This window comes from Thalassophryne amazonica, chromosome 12, assembly GCF_902500255.1.
Source record: "Thalassophryne amazonica chromosome 12, fThaAma1.1, whole genome shotgun sequence".
Taxonomy (NCBI): domain Eukaryota; kingdom Metazoa; phylum Chordata; class Actinopteri; order Batrachoidiformes; family Batrachoididae; genus Thalassophryne; species Thalassophryne amazonica.
Window position 1 is genome coordinate 28,312,842 of NC_047114.1, and position 23,890 is coordinate 28,336,731.

A 23,890-nucleotide genomic window follows, 5' to 3' on the forward strand; every position below is an offset into this window, starting at 1 on the left:
CCTACTATCCGATTTTTGGAGAGCGCTCATCTATAATACCTGCAGAAATTGCTCAGTGCGGCTCCTTAGGCACATTTCTTATTTACACGCTGTATGAGGGAAATATATTTTCACAGCCAATTCAGTTAACAGCGGAGCAATGTCACATCACCACGTAGGCCGAGTGTGGGAAGAGCAAGGGCACGTGTCGGAGGAGGCAGCGTGTGTGCATGTGTGCGTGTAGGAGGTGGGCTGGGAGGAGGTCTGTGCGGTTTGACAAACCATGCTGTTAAAGATATAATAGCAGCATAATCACAGCCCCAGGCCGTCATTCTTTAGGATAATGGCCTTCTTATTCATTGGGGATAGCTTATGTCTCCTTGCAGCTCTTTAGTTTGCGGAGCTGCTTGTTCTCATTCTTTTTTCTGCTTGCTGTCTTCTATGTTTTTGTCATCATCTTAATTGGAATTCTTTCCCAACTGTATGTTGCCTTCATATTGACTATCGTTTTCTGCAAAGCACGTCTGATGTCATTACTGCTGATAGTGATGGTGATTTTAAGCTCTACGGTGTATCTGGAAAGTATTTACAGAGCTTCACTTTTTCCACATTTTGTTATGTTACAGTCTTATTCCAAAATGGAGTACACTCATTTTTTCACCTCAAAATTGTACTCACAACACCCCATAATGACAACATGAAAAAAGTTTTTTTTAAATTTTGAAATCTATTTTGGAATAAGACTGTAAGATAACAAAATGTGGAAAACGTGAATACTTTCTGGATGCACTGTATCTTACATAATGTAACACTGGTTGAGAAATGTGATTTTAAACTGCCATGTTCCTAAATGAAAAGCAAAATGGAACAAGCATGTAACTTTAAAACCAAACATGAGATAAAAGCAGCACCTGCTCCAAATTTCCATCATGCATGGGATGATAAGATCATTCCCAGCAGCATCCTCAGAAATGCCCAGCAGGTGGTTGGCGGATACATATTATATTGAATAAACAAAATAAATCCTTTTGATCTGGTGGATCAATGTTATTCTACGTTTAACCATTTTGTCCTCATTGTATGTATTTAGTTAGATGAGTTTCAAGGTGATAGCATTTATTGTTTTTGAGTTGTCAGTTGGAAGGTAGGCTCATTCTTTTATTTTAAGGAAGTCTACCTTACTATCTCTCTCTCTCTCTCTCTCTCTCTCTCTCTCTCTCTCTCTCTCTCTCTCTCTCTCTCTCTCTCTCTCTCTCTCTCTCTCTCTCTCTATATATATATATATATACACACACACACACTTGTATGCAAAAGTTTGGGCACCCCTCATAATTTTCATGATTTTCCTTTATAAATCATTGGTTGTCTGGATCAGAAATTTCAGTTAAATACAGCAGACAAACACACTGATATTTGAGAAGTGAAAAGAAGTTTCTAGTATTTACAGAACGTGTGCAATAATTATTTAAACAAAATTAGGCAGGTGCATAAATTTGGGCACCCTTGTCATTTTATTAATTTGAATACATTTAGCACTAATTAATGGAACACAAATTTGGTTTGGTAAGCTCACTGACCCTTGACGTCCTTACACAGGTGAATCCAATCATGAGAAAGGGTATTTAAGGTGGCCATTTGCAAATGTTTCCCCTCTTTGCATCTGTTCTAATGAGTGGCAACATGGGAGTCTCTAAACAACTCTCAAATGACCTGAAAACAAAGATTGTTCAACATCATGGTTTAGGGGAAGGATACAAAAAGCTATCTCAGAGATTCAGAGAGTCAGTTTCCACTGTGAAGAACATAATGAGGAAATGGAAGACGACAGGCACAGTACTAGTTAAGGCCCGAAGTGGCAGGCCAAGAAATATCTCAGATAAACTGAAGTGAAGGATGGTGAGAACAGTCATAGTCAACCCAAGACCTGTTCCAAAGACCTACAACATATCTTGCTGCAGATAGTGTTTCTGTGCATCGTTCAACTATACAGCACACTTTGCACAAAGAGATGCTGTATGATGCTGTAATGCAGAGGAAGCCTTTTCTGCGTACATACCACAAACAGAGTTGCTTGAGGTATGCTAAAGCACATTTGGATAAGCCATCTTTATTTTGGAATAAGGTGCTATGGACTGATGAAACTAAAATTGAGTTATTTGGACATAACAAGGGGTAGTATGTATGACTGAAAAAGAACACGGCATTCCAAGAAAAACACTTGCTACCTACAGTAAAATTTGGAGGTGGTTCCATCATGCTGTGTGGCTGCGTGGCCAGTGCAGGTACTGGGAATCTTGTTAAAGTTGAGGATCACATGGATTCCAGTCAATATCAGCAGATTCTTGAGAACAATGTTCATAAATCAGTGACAAAGTTGAAGTTGCGCCAAGGCTGGATCTTCCAACAAGACAACAACCCTAAACACTGCTCAAAATCTAAGACATTCATGCAGAGGAACAAGTACAACATTCTGGAATGGCCATCTCAGTCCCCAGACCTGAATATTATTGAAAATCTGTGGTTTGATTTTAAGCGGGCTGTCCATGCTCGGAAACCAACAAACCTGAGATGTTTTTTCGGTTGGGGTGCCCAAATTGTTTAAAGAATCATTGCACATTTTCTGTGAATCCTATAAACTTAATTTCACTTCTCAAATATCACTGTGTTTGTCTGCTATATATTTAACTGAAATTGCTGATCCAAACAACCAATGATTTATAAAGGAAAATCATGGAAATTATCAGGGGTGCCCAAACGTTTACATACAACTGTATAGTCATTGCATTTGTTCTGGAGGTTAGTCTCTGTACTTTGTTGATACACTGTAAAAAAAAATCTTGTCAAATTTACGATGAAAAACTGGCAGCTGTGGTTGCCATTTTTTCACCGTAAAAAATACAGTGATATTGTATATGGCTTCACGGTAAGGTATATTAACACTTGTAAAAACAACAGTTTGAAAATGTTCCAATAAAGATGAGTTACTGTTAAAATAACTGTGAAATTGTATATAGGCTCATGGTATAGCTGTACAATTCACAATGTAACCCTGTTGCTTTTTAAATGAAATACTATCCATTCCACAGCATTTATTGTCCTATTTTATGGTCAATTTCTGTCAAAACAACAGCACAATTATTTATGCCTTGACGGTATGACTGTTCAGTTCACAGTATAAACTCTTTGCTTTTAAGGTGAATTTCTATCCATTCCACATAATTTATTACCCTATTTTATGGTTTATTCCTGCTAAAAACAACTGCACAAAAATGTATCGGAAGTTACAGATAATCGATAAATTCCAGTGTTTTTTCTGGTACATTTACAATTACTAAGAAGCTGAAATTGACTTTTAACACGATCGCTTTTGAAAGCATCAAAAGCAACAAAAGACCCAAAGAATGAGCCAGTATTTCCATGTTTGACCATACTGCCCCCTGCACAGACAAATCCTGAGAGCACCCACAAAATCAGCTCTCTACCAATCATAATCATAATCAAACTTATGGTTTTGTGAAAATACTTATAGAATAACTCCATTAATGTCAATTCTGTCATTTGTACAAAGTTAAAATATTACATATATCTTTTAATGTTGAATAATGCACTAATTCTGAGGTTTTGTAACAAACACAGACCGCAAAGCATTCTGGGTAAAAGTGCCTCTGCTAAACACTGATTGGTTCTTAAAAATTACTTTAAAACGAAAACATATATCTGATATTTTCACTTTATAAAACTTCAGACATGACAGTAATTTTAAATAACTTGTCCAAAATGAGTAGGTTAAAATTTGAACCATAAGTTAAAAATGTATGCCTCTGGATGACTTGGGTGATATTCCATGAATAATACAGTAATGTGCTATTTTTAATACGACTGTCCAATGCTGTCACCATTTCATTTCACCATATATTTCACATGTTAAAACAATTAAAAATAACATTTTTGACAGTTTTTAAATTTATGGTAATTAAATGTTTATTCTACAACAATAAGCTTCTTCTTGCTTTACGGCTTATTTCTGTTGCCATTTCACAGTTTTTCACTGTAATTTTCACGGACATTTTTTACAGTGTATAAGTATGCATATGTTTGTCACAGACAGCCAAGTCTTCTTCTAGAAATCTTCAAGCAGTATTTTTATTTGTGCATATTTTACAACAATACAAGTATACAGTGTTGGTGAGGAGTAAAGTCAACCACACAGGTGGTGGTGTGTGCACGCTCCTCCACCAGTATAAATCTATCTACCACTGGACAGAGACAGCACTGCAAACACAGCAAGAGCAGAAGAACACAACTCAAGTAGTCCAGACAGCAGCGTGCACAAGACCGCCAACAAAATCTTCTTGCTGACTTCACATTTTTCTTCCTCGATTACAAACACAGGCCGCTGTGGCAGAGTCACAGCAACTAGGTTTTGTCCAACTGCTTCTTTTTAGTCATTATCACTAAATTCCAGTGAAGCAACCAAAGACATTTAAAGCAGTAAGTCAAACCCGGATCAATAGACCCGGGCTGGACCAGCTTCAGGTCAAGACGAAAAGAGCTGCAAATGAAAACATTTTTACAATCTGACAGCTAAAGCGGTTTTATCTGAAACACAGTCCATTACTATACAACATAATAAGAACGTTACAGTTACAGTAAACATTGATAGACTTCTGATGTGTTTTATAATATTAAAATAATGTGCATGTTTCCATACGGAGACGTTCAATTCAAAAATACACAAAACTTCAGAGATGTGTGTGATTCCCCTCATCAAGTGCTACCTGTAAGTCTTATTTTTAAATGTAAAACTGCATGTTTCCTCAAGACAGACTACAATAACCACTGACAAATGATCAGTCAAGACACTTTAAAATTTGTATACAATGTCATTTTTTTTAAACTCATCTCCATAAAGAAAAAGATGTTAGTCATGGCTATGTTAAAGGTGTATTCCCTTTTAATTTATTTGTTTAACTACTGAAGTCATAGAAAGGATTTTCTTCGGCGCTGCTATCATTTTGATTGAGTACTTAAATAACGGATCTGCAATCTGATATCGCCAGTATAAACATAACTTGCCTTGTCTGGAAGCAGTGTAGGATGTTGACCCATGTGGGTCAAAATACAGCTACAGGACATGGTGGGAAACACTATAATACACATGCTAGCATCAGAATCATTGTGGTAAAGTCACAAACCTTCAATTGGACTGGAAGCACCAAATAAAGAAAAAAAAAAATGAAAAAAAGCAACAACAACAAAAAAGCTGATGATGGACAGAGCTAATAAAATACAGACCATCAGAGTTCATATTAGGATGAACTTCAAACCAAAATGTGGACATATTCCACACAAAGGTTTTGCTGGATATCTGCTGGACAGCTAAGACATGTCTGGTGTGTCAATCATCAATACTTGCATTAGCTACAGTTACAATGTTTTTACGTTGTTTACCAAAATGATTCACTGAGGAGAGGAATGTTTTATCATCAGCTCATTAGATGTATTTTTTGTAATTGCATAGTAAGCAAAATCACTACATTAGCCAACAAATCCCCCCTTCATCAGCAATAAAATTAGCTGTAATTTTGCAATACACCATAAAGGTACTTTGTAATAACTAGATTTCAACATGACCTAAATGATCAATATTGTGAAAAATTGAAAGAGACTACACCTTTAATTGGCTTTAATGTTCTTTTTGTATTGAAAAAGCATGTCTTAAATGGTATGCATGTTCGCAATTGCATGTACCCCAGCTCCCTCTGCCCGGGGCAAAATGTAATTAAAACCTTTTCAAATTTAGTCACTGAAATCATTTTCTCATTATCAAGCCAGCCTCTGTATAAAGTGGTGTATTACTGGCCATTAAACTGGTAAATTAGTTACTTTTAATTATGCTGCTGAGGAGAACACAGCTTCACTTTATTTATGCGCGGTTATGCGGTACATGATATGTACATATGCTTTACTGAAATAGAAATGGTCTCTTTAATTCATCTGAAAGTGCCTAGTTAATTCACATTATTCTTGTAAACATTGTTTGCATTGTTTTGTACAGTGAGTGCTTCCATCTTCAGCTACATATAACATTTTTAGTGATGCTTTGTTCTTAATTTTTCAGAGATTTAAGAGTTGTGTTGGAAATGTCGAGAATGTTCTCAGGGTCTGTTGAACTGGAGTCTTGCTCGCCATCCCGCGGAGGTTATTTCGGCTGCAGCAGAGGCGAAGGGGAGATGAAGAAGGGGACGAGCTGGTCTGTCTCACAAAGCTGTTTTATGGGGTGTTCAAGGTCCAATGTGTGTGTGGGACCCATGATGCCGATTGGAGGAAGAGCTCAGTTAGACATTGTGTCCAGTCCCAGCGAGGCGGCGTGCTGTTTGGCCCTCAGACGCAGGTTCTCGATGCTGGTGGTCTTGCTGTTGTGAGTGGTGAGACCTCCTGCGGTGGACGCCTGGAGCAGCGGGCTGTTCCACACCTGCTGGGCGTGATGAGACAGGGATTGGTAGTAAGACTGACAGGGCAGAGAGCCCAGCGGCGCCGGAGGCATGTTAACGTTCATTCCCAGGTAGGGGAGTGAAGACGGGGCGGTGAGGTCAAAGGCGGGGTAGTGCACCAGGTTGTTGGTGGCGGCCATATGCTGCCGGAACTGTTCCTGCAGACGAAACAGGCTAAGAGGAGATGAGGAGTACGAGTGGGTCTGAGAGAGGGGGCCGGCCTGCAGACCGCTGCTGGAAGAGGAGGGCGTGACTGAGGGAGAGACCAGAGGGGAGTCTGGGTAGAGAGGAAACAGGACGGGATAAGAACATTTTGGTATGGAGGAGATCCTGAATGTGAAGGCTTAAAAACAAAGTATCAGAGAGCTGAAGCATACTCAGCATGTTCTACACAACTACAATATAAATATACATCTGTCTGTCAGGGTGTTTTTGACTACGTATCACTTCTGTATGCACTCAAAAAACTGACATACTGGATTTCCATTTAATAAATACGTATATGTAGTCCCAACTAAATTAAATTATCTTACATGGATGTGCTTTATTTGAGATGGAGCTTTATATATTTATTAGATGGAAATCCTGCTCATAATTCAAATGGGTTCATCTAATGAGTCAGCCATTCATACCAATCAATCACAAATATTTTACTGATCAATACCCAACCTGGGGTCAGAGCTTCCCCCTTCCCCCCCTTACAGTGCCCCCAAACATCACAGGCCCAAGGTTTCGTCTACTCTGAGGTTATCAAAAAATAAAAGTTCACCTGTGAAATAAAGTTGTAGTGACACACTGACTTAACAAACTATTTAAAAAGCTAATTTTACAGAACCAAAGAGAACGCTGTACATTGATAATACCAATAAAGTTTATTTTAATTGGAAAAAAAAAGCAGAGAAAACCTATCATGGCAATTAAAAAAAATAATAAATTAATTAGTGCATTCTTTTCTATATATATTAGTGTATTCTTTTCTCTCTCTCTCTCTCTCTCTCTCTCTCTCTCTCTCTCTCTCTCTCTCTCTCTCTATCTATATATATATATATATAAAACCTTGACCTTTGACCAAACAACTCATAATCTAATCACCTCTAGATACCTATACAAGTAATATTGCCCCATGTGTGAAGGAAATCCATCCAGCTGATTTTGAGTTGTGTTGCGCACTCACGCACACACACACACACACACACACACACCCCAGTGAAAATAACAGCCTGCTTCATCACTTCGCCTGTGCAGAAGGTAAAAATTTATTCACTTTGTTTGAGCTGACGTTTACTTTGCAAAACATCACAGATAGAATTTCATGTATCAAATGTAGACATGGACCTGAGAAGATCATCTTCTTACCAGGCTTGGGGCTGAGTCTTTTACAAACTGGGGAGGCATCCCCTGGTGTCATTGGCCTCTCACACTTTGTCTCTTCCCTCTGAGGTTTCTCCTCCTCCTTATCAGTGGCGTTGTCCTCTGTTGCAGATTCACTGCCAGAATGTTCTGCTGACGTTACGTTCAGCTCCATGTCCAGTGGGACAGCACGGACCACAGGACCTTCTGTCTCCACAGAAGAAGAGGAGGAGGAGGAAGAGCAAGGAGGCACTTGGGTGTCAAGAAGGACAGTGGTGGAGGGAGGTCCGTCCTCTTTCTCACCTCCTGCTTCCCCTGACACCTCCTTCTGCTTCTGCAGCTGCTCCTTTTGGAGGCTGCGCTGCTTCTTACGGAACTTTGCCCTGCGGTTCTTGAACCAAACCTGTGGGTGGACCGAAAAATAACTTAATGCTTGGCAGAAAGCTCTGCACAGAACTTAGGAGGAACTGAACCACCAACTTCTCGGTTAACAGGAACTCCGGATGTTTTCAATCTGGACTTAATTTTATATGTTATGTTTTTTATTTTTTTGGTTCAACTTTGCAATCTGGACACCAGGCTTGTCTGCCATTGAGTTAGCATGCAAACAGTCACGAGCTAAACAGCAATACAAAGTTAACCTATTGAGGCTTTTCAGGTTTCAAATCCCGCAAAATCTCGGACAGGTCGCCGCGCTGCGAGATCTCAGTAACATTGAGAACTGCATTGATATGCTCTGATCACGCTTCACTTTAACCGCTGCACACGGACAACACAATTAACATTGCAACATAAAACTATTTTTATATTGTGCCTAAAACTCTCATGAATATATTCTCTGGGTTTATAGACATTGTTATTGCGTTTATTTTATGTAAACATGTGAGAATCACAGGCTGTCTCTCCGTTATTTTCAATGGGAGCTGCTGTGAGCTACGCTCGCTTCCTGATCATGTCGTTCTGGGGGAAAGTGAAGTTTGCGCTTTAACGTCTTGATTATTGTTCTTTACAATACTGTTTGTCCTCTTTGTTCCAGACTAATATATATAATATGTCTGAAATTCGGTTTGCGCTTATTAAATTCCACGCAGATTAAACGTAGCAGACACGGATTTTTTGTTATCAAATCAAATCAAATCAATTTTATTTATATAGCGCCAAATCACAACAAACAGCTGCCCCAAGGCGCTTTATATTGTAAGGCAAGGCCATACAATAATTACGGAAAAACCCCAACGGTCAAAACGACCCCCTGTGAGCAAGCACTTGGCGACAGTGGGAAGGAAAAACTCCCTTTTAACAGGAAGAAACCTCCAGCAGAACCAGGCTCAGGGAGGGGCAGTCTTCTGCTGGGACTGGTTGGGGCTGAGGGAGAGAACCAGGAAAAAGACATGCTGTGGAGGGGAGCAGAGATCGATCACTAATGATTAAATGCAGAGTGGTGCATACAGAGCAAAAAGAGAAAGAAACACTCAGTGCATCATGGGAACCCCCCAGCAGTCTAAGTCTATAGCAGCATAACTAAGGGATGGTTCAGGGTCACCTGATCCAGCCCTAACTATAAGCTTTAGCAAAAAGGAAAGTTTTAAGCCTAATCTTAAAAGTAGAGAGGGTGTCTGTCTCCCTGATCTGAATTGGGAGCTGGTTCCACAGGAGAGGAGCCTGAAAGCTGAAGGCTCTGCCTCCCATTCTACTCTTACAAACCCTAGAAACTACAAGTAAGCCTGCAGTCTGAGAGCAAAGCGCTCTATTGGGGTGATATGGTACTATGAGGTCCCTAAGATAAGATGGGACCTGATTATTCAAAACCTTATAAGTAAGAAGAAGAATTTTAAATTCTATTCTAGAATTAACAGGAAGCCAATGAAGAGAGGCCAATATGGGTGAGATATGCTCTCTCCTTTTAGTCCCTGTCAGTATTCTAGCTGCAGCATTTTGAATTAACTGAAGGCTTTTCAGGGAACTTTTAGGACAACCTGATAATAATGAATTACAATAGTCCAGCCTAGAGGAAATAAATGCATGAATTAGTTTTTCAGCATCACTCTGAGACAAGACCTTTCTAATTTTAGAGATATTGCGCAAATGCAAAAAAAACAGTCCTACATATTTGTTTAATATGCGCATTGAATGACATATCCTGATCAAAAATGACTCCAAGATTTCTCACAGTATTACTAGAGGTCAGGGTAATGCCATCCAGAGTAAGGATCTGGTTAGACACCATGTTTCTAAGATTTGTGGGGCCAAGTACAATAACTTCAGTTTTATCTGAGTTTAAAAGCAGGAAATTAGAGGTCATCCATGTCTTTATGTCTGTAAGACAATCCTGCAGTTTAGCTAATTGGTGTGTGTCCTCTGGCTTCATGGATAGATAAAGCTGGGTATCATCTGCGTAACAATGAAAATTTAAGCAATGCTGTCTAATAATACTGCCTAAGGGAAACATGTATAAAATGAATAAAATTGGTCCTAGCACAGAACCTTGTGGAACTCCATAATTAACCTTAGTCTGTGAAGAAGATTCCCCATTTACATGAACAAATTGTAATCTATTAGATAAATATGATTCAAACCACCGCAGCGCAGTGCCTTTAATACCTATGGCATTCTCTAATCTCTGTAATAAAATTTTATGGTCAACAGTATCAAAAGCAGCACTGAGGTCTAACAGAACAAGCACAGAGATGAGTCCACTGTCTGAGGCCATAAGAAGATCATTTGTAACCGTCACTAATGCTGTTTCTGTACTATGATGGATTCTAAAACCTGACTGAAACTCTTCAAATAGACCATTCCTCTGCAGATGATCAGTTAGCTGTTTTACAACTACCCTTTCAAGAATTTCTGAGAGAAAAGGAAGGTTGGAGATTGGCCTATAATTAGCTAAGATTGCTGGGTCAAGTGATGGCTTTTTAAGTAATGGTTTAATTACTGCCACCTTAAAAGCCTGTGGTACATAGCCAACTAATAAAGATAGATTGATCATATTTAAGATCGAAGCATTAATTAATGGTAGGGCTTCCTTGAGCAGCCTGGTAGGAATGGGGTCTAATAGACATGTTGATGGTTTGGAGGAAGTAACTAATGAAAATAACTCAGACAGAACAATCGGAGAGAAAGAGTCTAACCAAATACCGGCATCACTGAAAGCAGCCAAAGATAATGATATGTCTTTGGGATGGTTATGAGTAATTTTTTCTCTAATAGTTAGAATTTTATTAGCAAAGAAAGTCATGAAGTCATTACTAGTTAAAGTTAAAGGAATACTCGGCTCAATAGAGCTCTGACTCTTTGTCAGCCTGGCTACAGTGCTGAAAAGAAACCTGGGGTTGTTCTTATTTTCTTCAATTAGTGATGAGTAGTAAGATGTCCTAGCTTTACGGAGGGCTTTTTTATAGAGCCACAGACTCTTTATCCAGGCTAAGTGAAGATCTTCTAAATTAGAGAGACGCCATTTCCTCTCCAACTTACGGGTTATTTGCTTTAAGCTTGTGAGTTATACCATGGAGTCAGGCACTTCTGATTTAAGGCTCTCTTTTTCAGAGAAGCTACAGCATCCAAAGTTGTCTTCAATGAGGATGTAAAACTATTGACGAGATACTCTATCTCACTCACAGAGTTTAGGTAGCTACTCTGCACTGTGTTGGTATATGGCATTAGAGAACATAAAGAAGGAATCATATCCTTAAACCTAGTTACAGCGCTTTCTGAAAGACTTCCAGTGTAATGAAACTTATTCCCCACTGCTGGGTAGTACATCAGAGTAAATGTAAATGTTATTAAGAAATGATCAGACAGATCAGTTCAGTTATAATTGTTTTAGCAAGTTTTCAGGGTATCATGCAGCAGTCTCTTATTAACGTGATGAAAAGCATAAAAAAATGACATTTTTGTAGTATAATATTCATTTACAATTGTCATCGTGTGGATTCTCTATGTTGTTTTGACTGCAGTGACTCTCTGGCACGCAAGGGATTATGGGATACGTGAAAACCCCGAATGGGTCCAGAGTAAAACAGAGCTGCCAACATCCCGCCCCATGTCCCGTGTCCTGCATGAGTGTGTGTGGGTCTGGGCATGCCCCTGGACCCTCCTAGTTACTATGACCACTACCTTTGCACCCCCAGGACTAAGCCAAACCAACTTTTTTACCTTCCTTTGATGACCCCAAAACACAATCAGGATGTTCCCCCCCCAAAAAACTGACCTCAAGCCAGTTATCCAAGATGGCCACCAAAATAGGGTTTTTATCACTAAAACACCTTTAAACAACTTATAAACAACTTCCTACTATGTATTTTAATGATAAGGGTCTATTGGTGGCCATTTTGGATCTTAAACCCATGAATGAATTTAGTTTAAGCACAAATGAGTTTGCTGTGACCTGCAATGGTCTTCCCATTGAATCTCTGTGATATTTAATATGTTTATATGTTGTTTAAAGGTGTTTTAGTGGGAAGAAAAAAAAACATTTTGGTGGCCATCTTGGCTAACTGAATTGAGGCCAGTTTTTATTTTTGGGAACATCCTGATTGTATTTTGGGGTCATCTAAGGAACCTAAAAAAGTTGGTTTGGTTTAGTCCTGGGTGTGTGTGTGTGTGTGTGTGTGTGTGTGTGTGTGTGTGTGTGTGTGTGTGTGTGTGTGTGTGTGTGTGTGTGTGTGTGTGTGTGTGTGTGTGTGTGTGTGTGTGTGTGTGTGTGTGTGTGTGTGCAAAGGTAGTGGTCGTAGCTCCCCTAGTATATGCTTTGCACTGTAAGTGCTCTTGCCCATGGTTGGGTTGCCCTGCATTTGTAACATCAAAATGTTGGCAGGTATGAATTAAAGTCACCACAGTAAACCATTGACTGTCACTGACGGGCTTGTTCTTCTGCTTACAACAAACATGAGCCCCTCATCAACAATCAACTTGTATGGGCTTAATGAAGAATGGCGCCACCCAGTGAGCAGGAGGCTAAAATAATTTGCTACCTGTACAATCAGATTTTTTAAAAAAATTTATATATATATTCTGAGGTAAACACGTGCATGTTTACCTCCGTAGGGATCCTCTCTATGCTACTAGACACTTCTGATGACATTTTCACCTGTCGAGTGTGGACAAAAAGTGGTTTCCTGTTGATATGATTCGCCTGCTCCACAGGGTTACACTGTATAGCTGTTTAGCCTGTGGCAGTGGTAGCATTCGAACTCAATACTGGACCGATTGTCATCACTTTTCTCCGAAACAAACAATGAAGCCAGGTTGAAAAATCTCAGAGTGCCCCTTTAAAGGTCAACTGGCTCGTCCATCTGAGTCACTGCACTTTTTGGAGTAACTGCATGGTGCGACTGCAGCACAGAGGGCAGATCCAGCTCACCACTAACTGGTTGGTGGTTTGATTACTGGAAACTGCTGTCAATGTGTCCAAACCATCGATTTCTATGTAATCCACGAGATGACGGATGCAGCCTGTGAGCTGTTGCCATCAGCTGCCTTCTTGCTTAGCATTATTCCACGTCGTCAGGCATTAGAGTAAATTGAAATCTATGATTCGCTGACTTAAACTTGGGGTAAAGTGATCTGAAAATGCTGTTTTGTGCAGCGACAAGCTGACAAAGGATTGTCAGCTGGTTAAATAAAGGTTGAATAAATAAAAAATAATTCAATTGTGGAGTGAGCTTTCATAAGTGCATATTATATGTAATATTAATGATGTGGGGGAAATAACTAGAATTGCTGAATAAAGGTTAGAAAATGATTTATTTTGTTGTGTCTATCTGTATTCTGTAAAGTAGTGACTTCAGTTGTACTGCCTGAATGCTTTGTCGTGATAAATACTGTATCTTACCATAGTGATTCAATTAGAAGTCTCGCTTTCATAAGTCTCAATTTATCCATTTTTAATTAGCCTCAGGTTTTTTCTTCACATCAGGTTTTCTATCTTGCGATATTCTGTAAGAGCAAAATTCATAGAATGGAAAAACTTTTTCTCTCAATTTAGTAGATCACATGACGGTCGCTTTTACATTGTATATTCTACTAATATAAGAATATACACGAATGACATTAATTTCTCTATGTTATACTCCATATTCCAGTGAAGTGTTTTCAGATTTCTTTCAACTTGATCCAGAAATGATTGAATAATCTTACTTTCACCTTGGCTGGCATGGCTGTTTCATTTTATTGATTGGATATTTTCACGGAGAAGCGTTCCATAAAAGCAGTGCTGGAGGTGAGTTAAGAGCAGACTTTAATATTAATGCGAGCGAAGCGACATGAAGCTCTTACTTTCACCCCTGATTATTTCCCATCTTTAACTTAACTTCATAATGAAATTAATTAAGGATCAGACTAGTATCTCGTGTTGTGGCAGACATAGTGTGTTTGACAAACTGATGGTATTATTTTCTATCTGGATTGGGATTAACAAATTTATTCAAGTCTATTATACGAGCAAAGAGACGCGCAGTGGCGTGAAGCTTGCTCATGGTGCCGGGAGTCCCAAACACGAAATGTCAAGTTTTGAGTCCACAGTGAAACAGGAAATGTCGACACTTCCTGGATTGACAGACAAGATCTCATGGAATCGTGTGGGAACTCAGTGGCAAGTTCACACTGAAACAGGAAGTGCCAAATTTTGAGTCCACAGTGAAACAGGAATTGTCAAATGTTGAACACTTCCTGTCATGGGTGGAGCTATAGCGGAGGCCAGGGTTGCAGTGGACTCCCCTGAAATCTGTTTGGACACAGATGATGACATGTCACGGCACTGCACGTCTGGTTGTAAAGAGCTGCATTTTGAAATCAGTGACATATTAACTGCTAGGCTTCTCCTGTACAGTAGTGAGTGCTGTGTACTACAAAAAGAAGAAAAATATTTGACTTAGATTTGAACTGAACACGTCATTTGAACTACAATAACACCAAAGTTATACTGTTGAGTAAACAACCGTATTTTATGCCAGAAATGTGGTCCAGGTTGTTAAAAGTGGCATTTCTCCTATAATTCGAGTTGTCTTATATATGCATGTGTCTCCAGTGATTTTAAACAAGCAGGCAGCTGTTGCTTCATGAAATATAATGTGAAGATGCTCACGCTGAAAGAAATATAGGTAATTTACCCCTCCTCTGTTCTGTATAAAACATGTGTAACCTCTTAATTTTGCTCTCTGAAGGACTTATTTTTAAATAACCTCTTAATTTTGCTGTCTGAGTGACACACCAGTGACACAACTTTAGATAAATAAATCTAAAGTTATCTTCCTTAAACTCAAACTGAAAGCAAATCTCTACAGCTTGATATAAATTCATTAAAAATATAAAATACAATTTCCTGATGAAGTGGTGTAGAGGAGGATTTTCTTAAAAAGAAGTCCTATATAGATAGTTCAGCTACAATTTGACAGAAAGTACATCTGAGATGAAAGCCTACATTTGATGTTTTGGTGAAAGAAACTTTTGTATTTTTTCATAATTGATGTAAAAAAAAATTTTTTATTAATTAATTAATTTAATTAGCTTATAATGTGCCAAATCACAGCAAAAGCTGTCTCAAGGCACCTTACAAGAAACAATACAACATAAAATTTAAATAAATAATTTAAAATGAATAAAAAATTTCTAATACATAATTAAAAGCAGAAGTAAAAGTATAAAGCAAATAAAAATAAGTATTCATAAGAAAGAGAATAAAAATGGGTTTTCAGTCTTGACTTAAAAATGTCCACGGACTCTGACTGCCTCACAGTCGCAGGAAGACTGTTCCACAGGGTGGGTGCACGATGAGAAAAGGCTCTTTGACCTGCTGATTTCTTCTTCACCCTGGGAACACAGTCCAGCATCCTGCAACCAATCCTGCTACGTTTAATCTGCGTGGAATTTAATAAACGCAAACCGAATTTCAGACATATTATATATATTAATCTGGAACAAAGAGGACAAACAGTGTTGTAAAGAACAATAATCAAGACGTTAAAGAGCAAACTTCACTTTCCCCCAGAACGACATGATCAGGCAGCGATTGTAGCTCACAGCAGCTCCCATTGAAAATAAAATAGAGACAGCATGTGATTCTCACATGTTTACATAAAACAAACGCAATAACAATGTCTATAAACCCAGAGAATATATTCACGAGAGTTTTAGGCACAATATAAAAATAGTTTCATATTGTGATGTTAATGGTGTTGTCTGTGTGCAGCGGTTAAAGTGCAGCCCGATCAGAGCATCTCAATGCAGTTCTCAATGTTACTGAGATCTCGCAGCGCTGCAACCTCTTTGAAGTTTTGCAGGATTTGAAATGTCAATAGGGTGAATAGAATCAAACAAACAGGTTGTGTTTTTGTAGATGCCATGAGTTTCGTCACCACACCTAATGAAATACTATATTTAAAATTCTGTAAATCTAGGTAACACCTCAGTGGCAGCACCCACCTCCATAGCAGGGCTTAATGGTTGAGCCAAGGCGTGTTGAGATATGCTCAGCCTAATATCTTCTATTTTCTTCTCAAAATAATCCAAGAAATCCTGCGCTGAAAAGGGAGAATGACTAACAGGTGGCTGCCCGTGAATAAGAAATGCTACCATGTCAAAAAAAACTTTGAGTTATGTTTGTTTTTACTGATCAAATCAGAGTAATAGGCCTGCTTTGTGGCCAGTAGTGCATGCTTATAATCTAAATTGCTTTTGCATTTGTCTTGTGTGACAAATAAAGTCCAAGACATACTCAGTGACTTGGAAATGTTCATGTTTCCATCGCCTGACTTGTCTGAAGAAAACTGGCAATAAAACTGATTATTATTACAAATATTATCAAGTATTAGAGATTTGCTTTCAGTTTGAGGAAGATAATTTTAGGAATTTTTATTCTTTATATTTTTTGTATTTCCTGAATTTGAAATGGTAGAAACAAATTAAAATGTGTGAAATACCAAGTGTTCCAGTACTTTTGGAGGGCACAGTATCCTAACCTTATGATGAGTGCAAAATGAGTGTGGTATTATTACTGTTTTGTTTAAGAATGTTTCATTTTCACTGTTGCTGCACTTTGTGTGAAATCATAGTCATATCGTATATCATATTGATATGAAAATATAGAGATACAATAATTTGGCCACATCGTACAGCCCTACTGTCAACTACTTGAAAAGTTTGAATATTAATTTACATCTACATAAAAAAAAAAATGCTTAACGTGGCAGGGGGTTAATAGGGCTGTAATTAGGGGGGTCTGAGGGGTGGAGCCCCCCAGGAGTTGAAAGGCAAAAAAGAAAAATGATTAAAAGGTGGTGGGGGGGGGGGGGGGGGGGGTAGGCAGGTATAGAAGCTGAAAGGTTTTAGCCATGCTAATGCTCCCCTGAAGCATTTGCTAGGTCTGAAGGACCTAAATGACATGGTGAGATGCTGAAGAGCTTTGCTCATTCATGTATGCGACATTTACATATTATAAATCGTCTGATCCTCTTCTGTATTTGTTTTGACAAATAGTGGCTGTAAAAAATGTGGGACTGAGTTTGAATCAATGTAACAGCGCAGTAATAGCACAGAAAATGCAGATTTATGGTGAAGCTCTCTTAAAAACATTGACAAGCAGACATAAATAGAAATCAACGCTAACAAAAAGGCTTAAAACTTTCCTTTTTGCTAAAGCTTATAGTTAGGGCTGGATCAGGTGACCCTGAACCATCCCTTAGTTATGCTGCTATAGACTTAGACTGCTGGGGGGTTCCCATAATGCACTGAGTGTTTCTTTCTCTTTTTGCTCTGTATGCACCACTCTGCATTTAATCATTAGTGATTGATCTCTGCTCCCCTCCACAGCATGTCTTTTTCCTGGTTCTCTCCCTCAGCCCCAACCAGTCCCAGCAGAAGACTGCCCCTCCCTGAGCCTGGTTCTGCTGGAGGTTTCTTCCTGTTAAAAGGGAGTTTTTCCTTCCCTCTGTTGCCAAGTGCTTGCTCACAGGGGGTCGTTTTGACCGTTGGGGTTTTTACGTAATTATTGTATGGCCTTGCCTTACAATATAAATCGCCTTGGGGCAACTGTTTGCTGTGATTTGGCGCTATATAAATAAAATTGATTGATTGATTGACCAAAATGGCAGGCTCTGGCAACTGCCAGCGAATGAGCGGATCGCCCCGGTCCTCTGTCTATTGAGTAAATAGAAATCGATGGTCCAAACGTGCTAGAGGAGAACCTTAGAAGTAGTGAATGTGAGCTGTCACTGTACTGTGGTGACCTCTGTATCCATTGGAGTTATATACTCTTAAATTTAATGACAAAAAACAAACAAACCAAAAAAACAAACAAACAAATAAACAAACATATTAAAAGGTAAAGTCCAGAATTTTTATTCTGGATTCTATTTTTTAGATGTTTTGGGGTTCATCTTTTCACTTCAGGCAAAAGCAATTTTAAATGGTCTGATATTGATTTAGAACACAAACACCGTCATGTTTACCAGCTATTACTTGTAACTGTACGGGGCAAGCTAAGAGTACTCACGTTTCTTGTTGACTCTGAACAGGCTAAAATGTCATTAAAAGTATTTTCTAGCATGAAGAGGCTCTCTATAAAAATAAAAGTGCACTTTACCTCACTAAATCTAAAGGCCACTTGCCACTAAGTACTTACAAGTCAGCACTCAGCAGGAGGCTAAAGTAAGCACCTAACTGCACAGTGTGATAATTTAAAAATATTTACTTGCATGTAGTGAGGTATATATGCTGACCTTTGCCACCACCAGACATTTCTAATGGCATTTTTGCCTGTTCAGTGGTGATAAGAAGAGTGTTTTTAGCTAATCCTGTGCCATTGCATTATGTGCTAAGTTAGCCTGCAATGTTTGTGTTCTTAATCATTTCTATACCCTGATTAAAATAGTTTTTGTCCTGAGAGAAAACCTACCCAAAACATATAAAAAACAAACAACAACAACAACAACAACAAAAAAACAGAGCCCAAGTTGAGTTTCTCTTTAAATTGACTTTGAATTTAAGCTTCTTCGTGTATTTTTTTTTTTTTGTCACAAAATGTAAGAGCATTTAAAGTTGAAAATAAATAATAAAAACAATCGTGACAAATTCATTTAACAAAGTTGACATTACTGTCACAGATGTTTTATAATCACAAATGACGTACGTATATTCTCCGGCTTCCTCCCACATCCAAACAGATGCAGGTTATAGGCAGACTGGAAACTTTAAATTGACTGTGGGTGTGAATTTGTTTCAGTCACAGTTTTGTGATTTTTTTTTTTAATTATTATTATTATTTTAGTATTTCCAACCTTACCCCTTCCCCTTACCCCACAGAGCAAAGCAGACCACCCCATCCCCCCAAACATTACCCAACATTTTGTGATACCAACTCGAAATGAATTTGTGCTCCCATCACAAAAAGTGCCAAGTTTTCGTGAGGGGACCACGAGCCAATAGGTTAATTTAATATTTGTGATGCCATCACGAAATGCTGTGAGCTTGGTTTGACCCTGCCTCACACCCCAGACTGCTGAGATAGGCTCCAGCCCCCCAGTATAGAAAATGGATGGAAATCACATGTAGCTCATTAACCATGTTCATTTTGTGCAAACATAAAATTTGAGAGCAATGCATTCATTTGTCCGAGTAAAGGAAGATGTCTACATGATTATATTATTTATTTAAAAGTGCATAACAATGACTAACGTTTTGATGCAAGATCACATCTTCAGGGTGGTGAAGCGCATAATAAAAATCATCAACAGGTGTGATTATACGTAAGGGGGGGCGTTGCCTACCTGAAGATCCACCCATATCTATCAAGGTGCTACACTCATTACATCCATCATTAAAGGCAAATCACACACAAACAGGATTCATTTGTCAGATTGATCAAAATCTTGATTTATGACACACTGATCACTCACAGCTGACTCTGAGTGCTGGGTGGGTTTACCTGCACACGGGCCTCAGGCAGGTTGGTGCACATGGCCAGCCGTTCCCTCATCACCACATCTGGATAGTGGGTCTTTTGGAAAGTCTTCTCCAGAGCCTCTAGCTGCTGGGCGGTGAAGGCCGTGCGGCTGCGGCGCTGTTTGCGGTGCTGAGAGCCGTAGCGAGCCTCCAGAATGATGTCTTGAAATGTGCAGCCGTTGGAAAGGAAAAGACATGGTGTGTTTACTTTACTGGATTTACTTCAGTTACATGAACATCCAATATTTTCATTAAGATAAGATGCCTTAACTGTACTCAAGATGCAGGCGTGGTGACCAAGTGGTTAGTGCGCTTGGTTTCGGCGCAGAATCCACACCTGCCACATTTCTCCATGTACTGTGGAGTTGTGTCAAGAAGGGCGTAAAATTTGTGCCAATTAATCATGCAGATCCACCTCGGATTCACTGTGGCGACCCCGAATGCAAAACCAGGGAGCAGCCAAAGGGACTTACTTTACTGTACTCAAGATTCAGTGAGACTGTCTGTTCAACACGAAAGTCCTAAGGCATGCACACATAAAAACAGTCTCATATACATGGAAAAAAAAAAAAAAAAAAAAATATATATATATATATATATATATATATATATATATATATATATATATATATATATATATATATATATATATATATATAAAAGTGGCATGACAGACAGTTAGCTGAGGTTTTTGTTCAGAGTTTGGCCTGGGGGTAAAAGCTATTTAAGAGTCTGTTAGTTAAAGATGTAAACAAATAATATTTGGACATCTAAAAGATGATGACTGTGTTGATGTAGTTGGCTGAGTGCTGGTTTGAAAATAGAACACTTAAATATTTTTCTCTTACAAAATTAGTTTTTTTCTTTAAAAAAAATGAAGAATCTTTAATCACAAATTGTAAAGTACACAACTGCAGTTTTGGAGATAAAACCCAAAATGATCCAGCAGTGCAAATTGGAGTTTGTGCGCGTGCGTGAGGTGTGTGTGTCAATTACCAGCTAATCTCTCTGCTAGTGTGAGCGCGTGCACGGAGGGCCGGTAGTCCGGTGCGTGTTGCGCCTGCTGCGCAGCCTGCTGGTGCAGGTTGTACATGGCGCTCAGGGAGTTCATGGCGTGCAGCGAGTAGCCGTTCACCCCGTAGTGCTGCATGTCTTGAGCTCGATACCTGCGGAGAGAGAAGGCAGCGTGCACGCGTCAGCGGTAGGCGGGGCTCCAACCCGTGATCTGCAAACGTTTTTCACGAGGAGCGCGCGCGCGCTCCGTCCAAAGTGTTATCCATTAACATCCAATTAGCGCCCTGTTCGTCCCATTAATTATACAAAAGGCTTTTAATTGGGGTAATTATCAGCCGTTCGCTTAATGAAGCGTGACGCCTGGGCGGTGTGATCCAAAAAGACAAATCCCCCCAGAAAACGTTTGTGTGAAGAGATCAAAAGATGAAATGTGTTGGGAAAATGATAGGTTTGTTCCGGGGCTCGGTATCATGTTTGAAACAGTACAGCAGGTTTTTTATTTTTATTTTTTTTAATAAATCTGTGATTACACACATTTTGTTTTAAATGCGGTGAGAATTTTTTGACTTTCTATTTAAAAATAAATAAAAACGCACTATATTTTGTGCAATTAAATGCGACGAATAATTCTCGATACGTGAAGATTATTTTAATTATTGGAAGAAAACAAGCTTTTTTTTTTTTTTTTTCCTCTTGTCATGTTCATTTCTTTCCCGCTGGAGGACACGATTAGAAATGTATGACTGTGGAGACATGAGGGGACATCTGCAATCCCCAAACACTTATTACAACCACACACACACACACACACACACACACACACACACACACACACACACACACACACACACACACACACACACACACACACACACACACACACACACACACACACACACACACACACACACACACACACACACACACACACACACACACACACACACCGCGGGGACAAAAAGTGCAACACAGCTTGACTGTGATTTTATTTGGTTTGACGATTGAAACGATTCCTTTAAATTAGACACAACAGTGCCCAGTTAAAAATCAAGGCTTTAGTTGGTGTAAATATTTTTTTCAAGGTCAGTCTAATAGTGATATTAATATTATGACAGAATAGTCTTAATTGATGTTTATATCAAACCACTGGCGAAAACATTCAGGGCTTTCAGGATTTCTAAAATATAAAACGGATATAATTATGCACGAATTCTACATATATATTTTCCTCACAGTTGTGTTAATAAGCAGATTGTGTGTATTATATTAGCTGTCTGTGCCGCGCGTGCGTGCGTGCGGTGCCGGTGCGCGCTAAGTGGCCGCGGAGGCTGATAAATGTAACCGCAGCTCTTCGGGGAGTTCTTTAATTCGTTGGGACAGAAGGTGCTTCGCTAAACATTTACTTTAGTCCCCTAAGTATTTGAGCTGAATGGGGGCCCCGCGGGCCCCCGCGGCGGCCTCTTAGCCCCTCGCCCCGGGCCAACGTTTGCCTCAGATGGATGACTTCTCTGCGGCTAAAAATATGCACGTTGATCCCCATTTGGCTCCTCGTCTAATGGAAGTGCAAATAGGTTTCGACTACGAGGCCCTCCATTCATCATCACCGCTGACACGCACGGACCTCCAGTTAAGGCCCGTGACATGCGCGCGCCAACGTGTCCTCGGAATAGATCAGGATTTTTTTTTGTTTGTTTTTTTTTGTTTTTGCCTCCACTGTGCAGAGGGTTTGTAAAAAAAAAAAAAAAAAAAAAAAAAAAAAAAATCTCATCTAAACAAACCGCGTGAAGTTTATCTTCAGATAACAGAGTTTTTCTTCTTTTTTTTATTATCTGTGCTTCTATCCTGTTGTCAGTCTGTCCGTGTCCAAAAACACTCATATGTTAAACGATCACGTACAGTGTCACGCATGTTATTGGCTAACTATGATGAGGTCAGAGGTTACTGATGTCATCTCTCACAGGGCGCCAATTAGACCGTTTACTCAATTTTAGATTGATTTTTTTAACAGCTGACATTAAATAATAATAATAATAATAATAATAATAATAATAATAATAATAATAATTAATAAAAAAATCAGGCCTGTAATTTTTGTAACATTTTTATTTTTTGTATGACGATCAATTCTGACTACAGATTCTGACAAAAGGATCGTGGTTTAAAACAAGTTCTCCAGTTACAAAAATAAAATAAAAATATTAACTTCCCCAATATAATATCGGCACCCCTGGTAAAATTAATACTTATTTTTTATTTTTCATATTATTAAAAAGAAATCATTATAAAAAATAGGGTGATTTAAATGTAACATTTTAAAACTACACTGTCAGCTTAAACTCAAAACAAAACCATACTACATGATGATCAGAGATACCTAATATTTTTTTTTTTTAAAGTACAGCACTATTTTCAAATTTTTGATTTATTTGAATTAAGTGGAATACTGAGTGAGTTGAAAAGTTTCAGATATTTATTTAGTGTACTAGAATTTTCTGTGACTCTAAAATCTTCTTATGTCCCCTGATTTATCTAAAAAGGAGCTGCATGTAAAACTGATGATAAATTATTATGTTGAATAATTTTATTGTAGCATAAGAATCCTATTATACTGCATTTTATGTATTTATTTAGGTTATACATTTTTATTCAATTTAATCCATGCTATAGAAATACATTTTAACTCTGAGATTACAAAGCACGATTGACAAATGTTTTGTAAAGATCGAAACATTTATTTTTCAATTTTGATTTGATGTCATAAAAATAAGACATAGAATTTTTCTATGGTATCCAAATGTTTGTTTTCCACAGAAAATGCCAATTTGCTTTAACTACTTCAAACTGAAATCCTGCAGTTTTCCTTCTTGTACTCCGTGAGTACTTCACAAAAAGCGAAGGTTTCTTTTTTTTTTCTTTTTTCTTTTTTACCTCGTGCTGACTTTGTTCCGCTCTTCGGCTGAACTTCTTCACGCTGAAGTTATGGCGACACTTTTGTCCTGATTTTGTCCTTTGATTTTAAATTAAAAGTGGAAACCATCCGTCCCCTCAGGTGCGCTCGCGCGCCTTCCTCGTGCGCTCAACTGTCCGCTCGCGGGCGATTCTCTCCGTCTCGCGCA

At 38.7% G+C, this 23,890-nt stretch overlaps 1 protein-coding gene across 1 annotated transcript; it reads right to left on the reverse strand.

Moving 5' to 3' along the window:
* Positions 1-5,446: 5,446 nt before the first annotated feature.
* dmbx1a (diencephalon/mesencephalon homeobox 1a) lies at positions 5,447-23,890 on the reverse strand. The gene is made up of 5 exons (XM_034183201.1): positions 23,703-23,890; positions 20,757-20,926; positions 19,744-19,922; positions 7,830-8,226; positions 5,447-6,750 (listed from the first exon to the last, which is right to left on the reverse strand). The coding sequence occupies exons 2-5, from the start codon at positions 20,908-20,910 to the stop codon at positions 6,314-6,316; spliced, it is 1,167 nt and encodes a 388-aa protein (XP_034039092.1). The 5' UTR covers positions 20,911-20,926; positions 23,703-23,890; the 3' UTR covers positions 5,447-6,313.

Coding starts and splice junctions, on each gene's coding strand:
- dmbx1a (XM_034183201.1), bottom strand. CDS start 20,910: ATGCAGCACTACGGGGTGAACGGCTACTCGCTGCACGCCATGAACTCC. Junction 19,923..20,756: donor ACTAGCAGAGAGATTAGCTG/GTAATTGACACA, acceptor GCACATTTCAAG/ACATCATTCTGGAGGCTCGC. Junction 6,751..7,829: donor AAGACTCAGCCCCAAGCCTG/GTAAGAAGATGA, acceptor CTCTCTACCCAG/ACTCCCCTCTGGTCTCTCCC.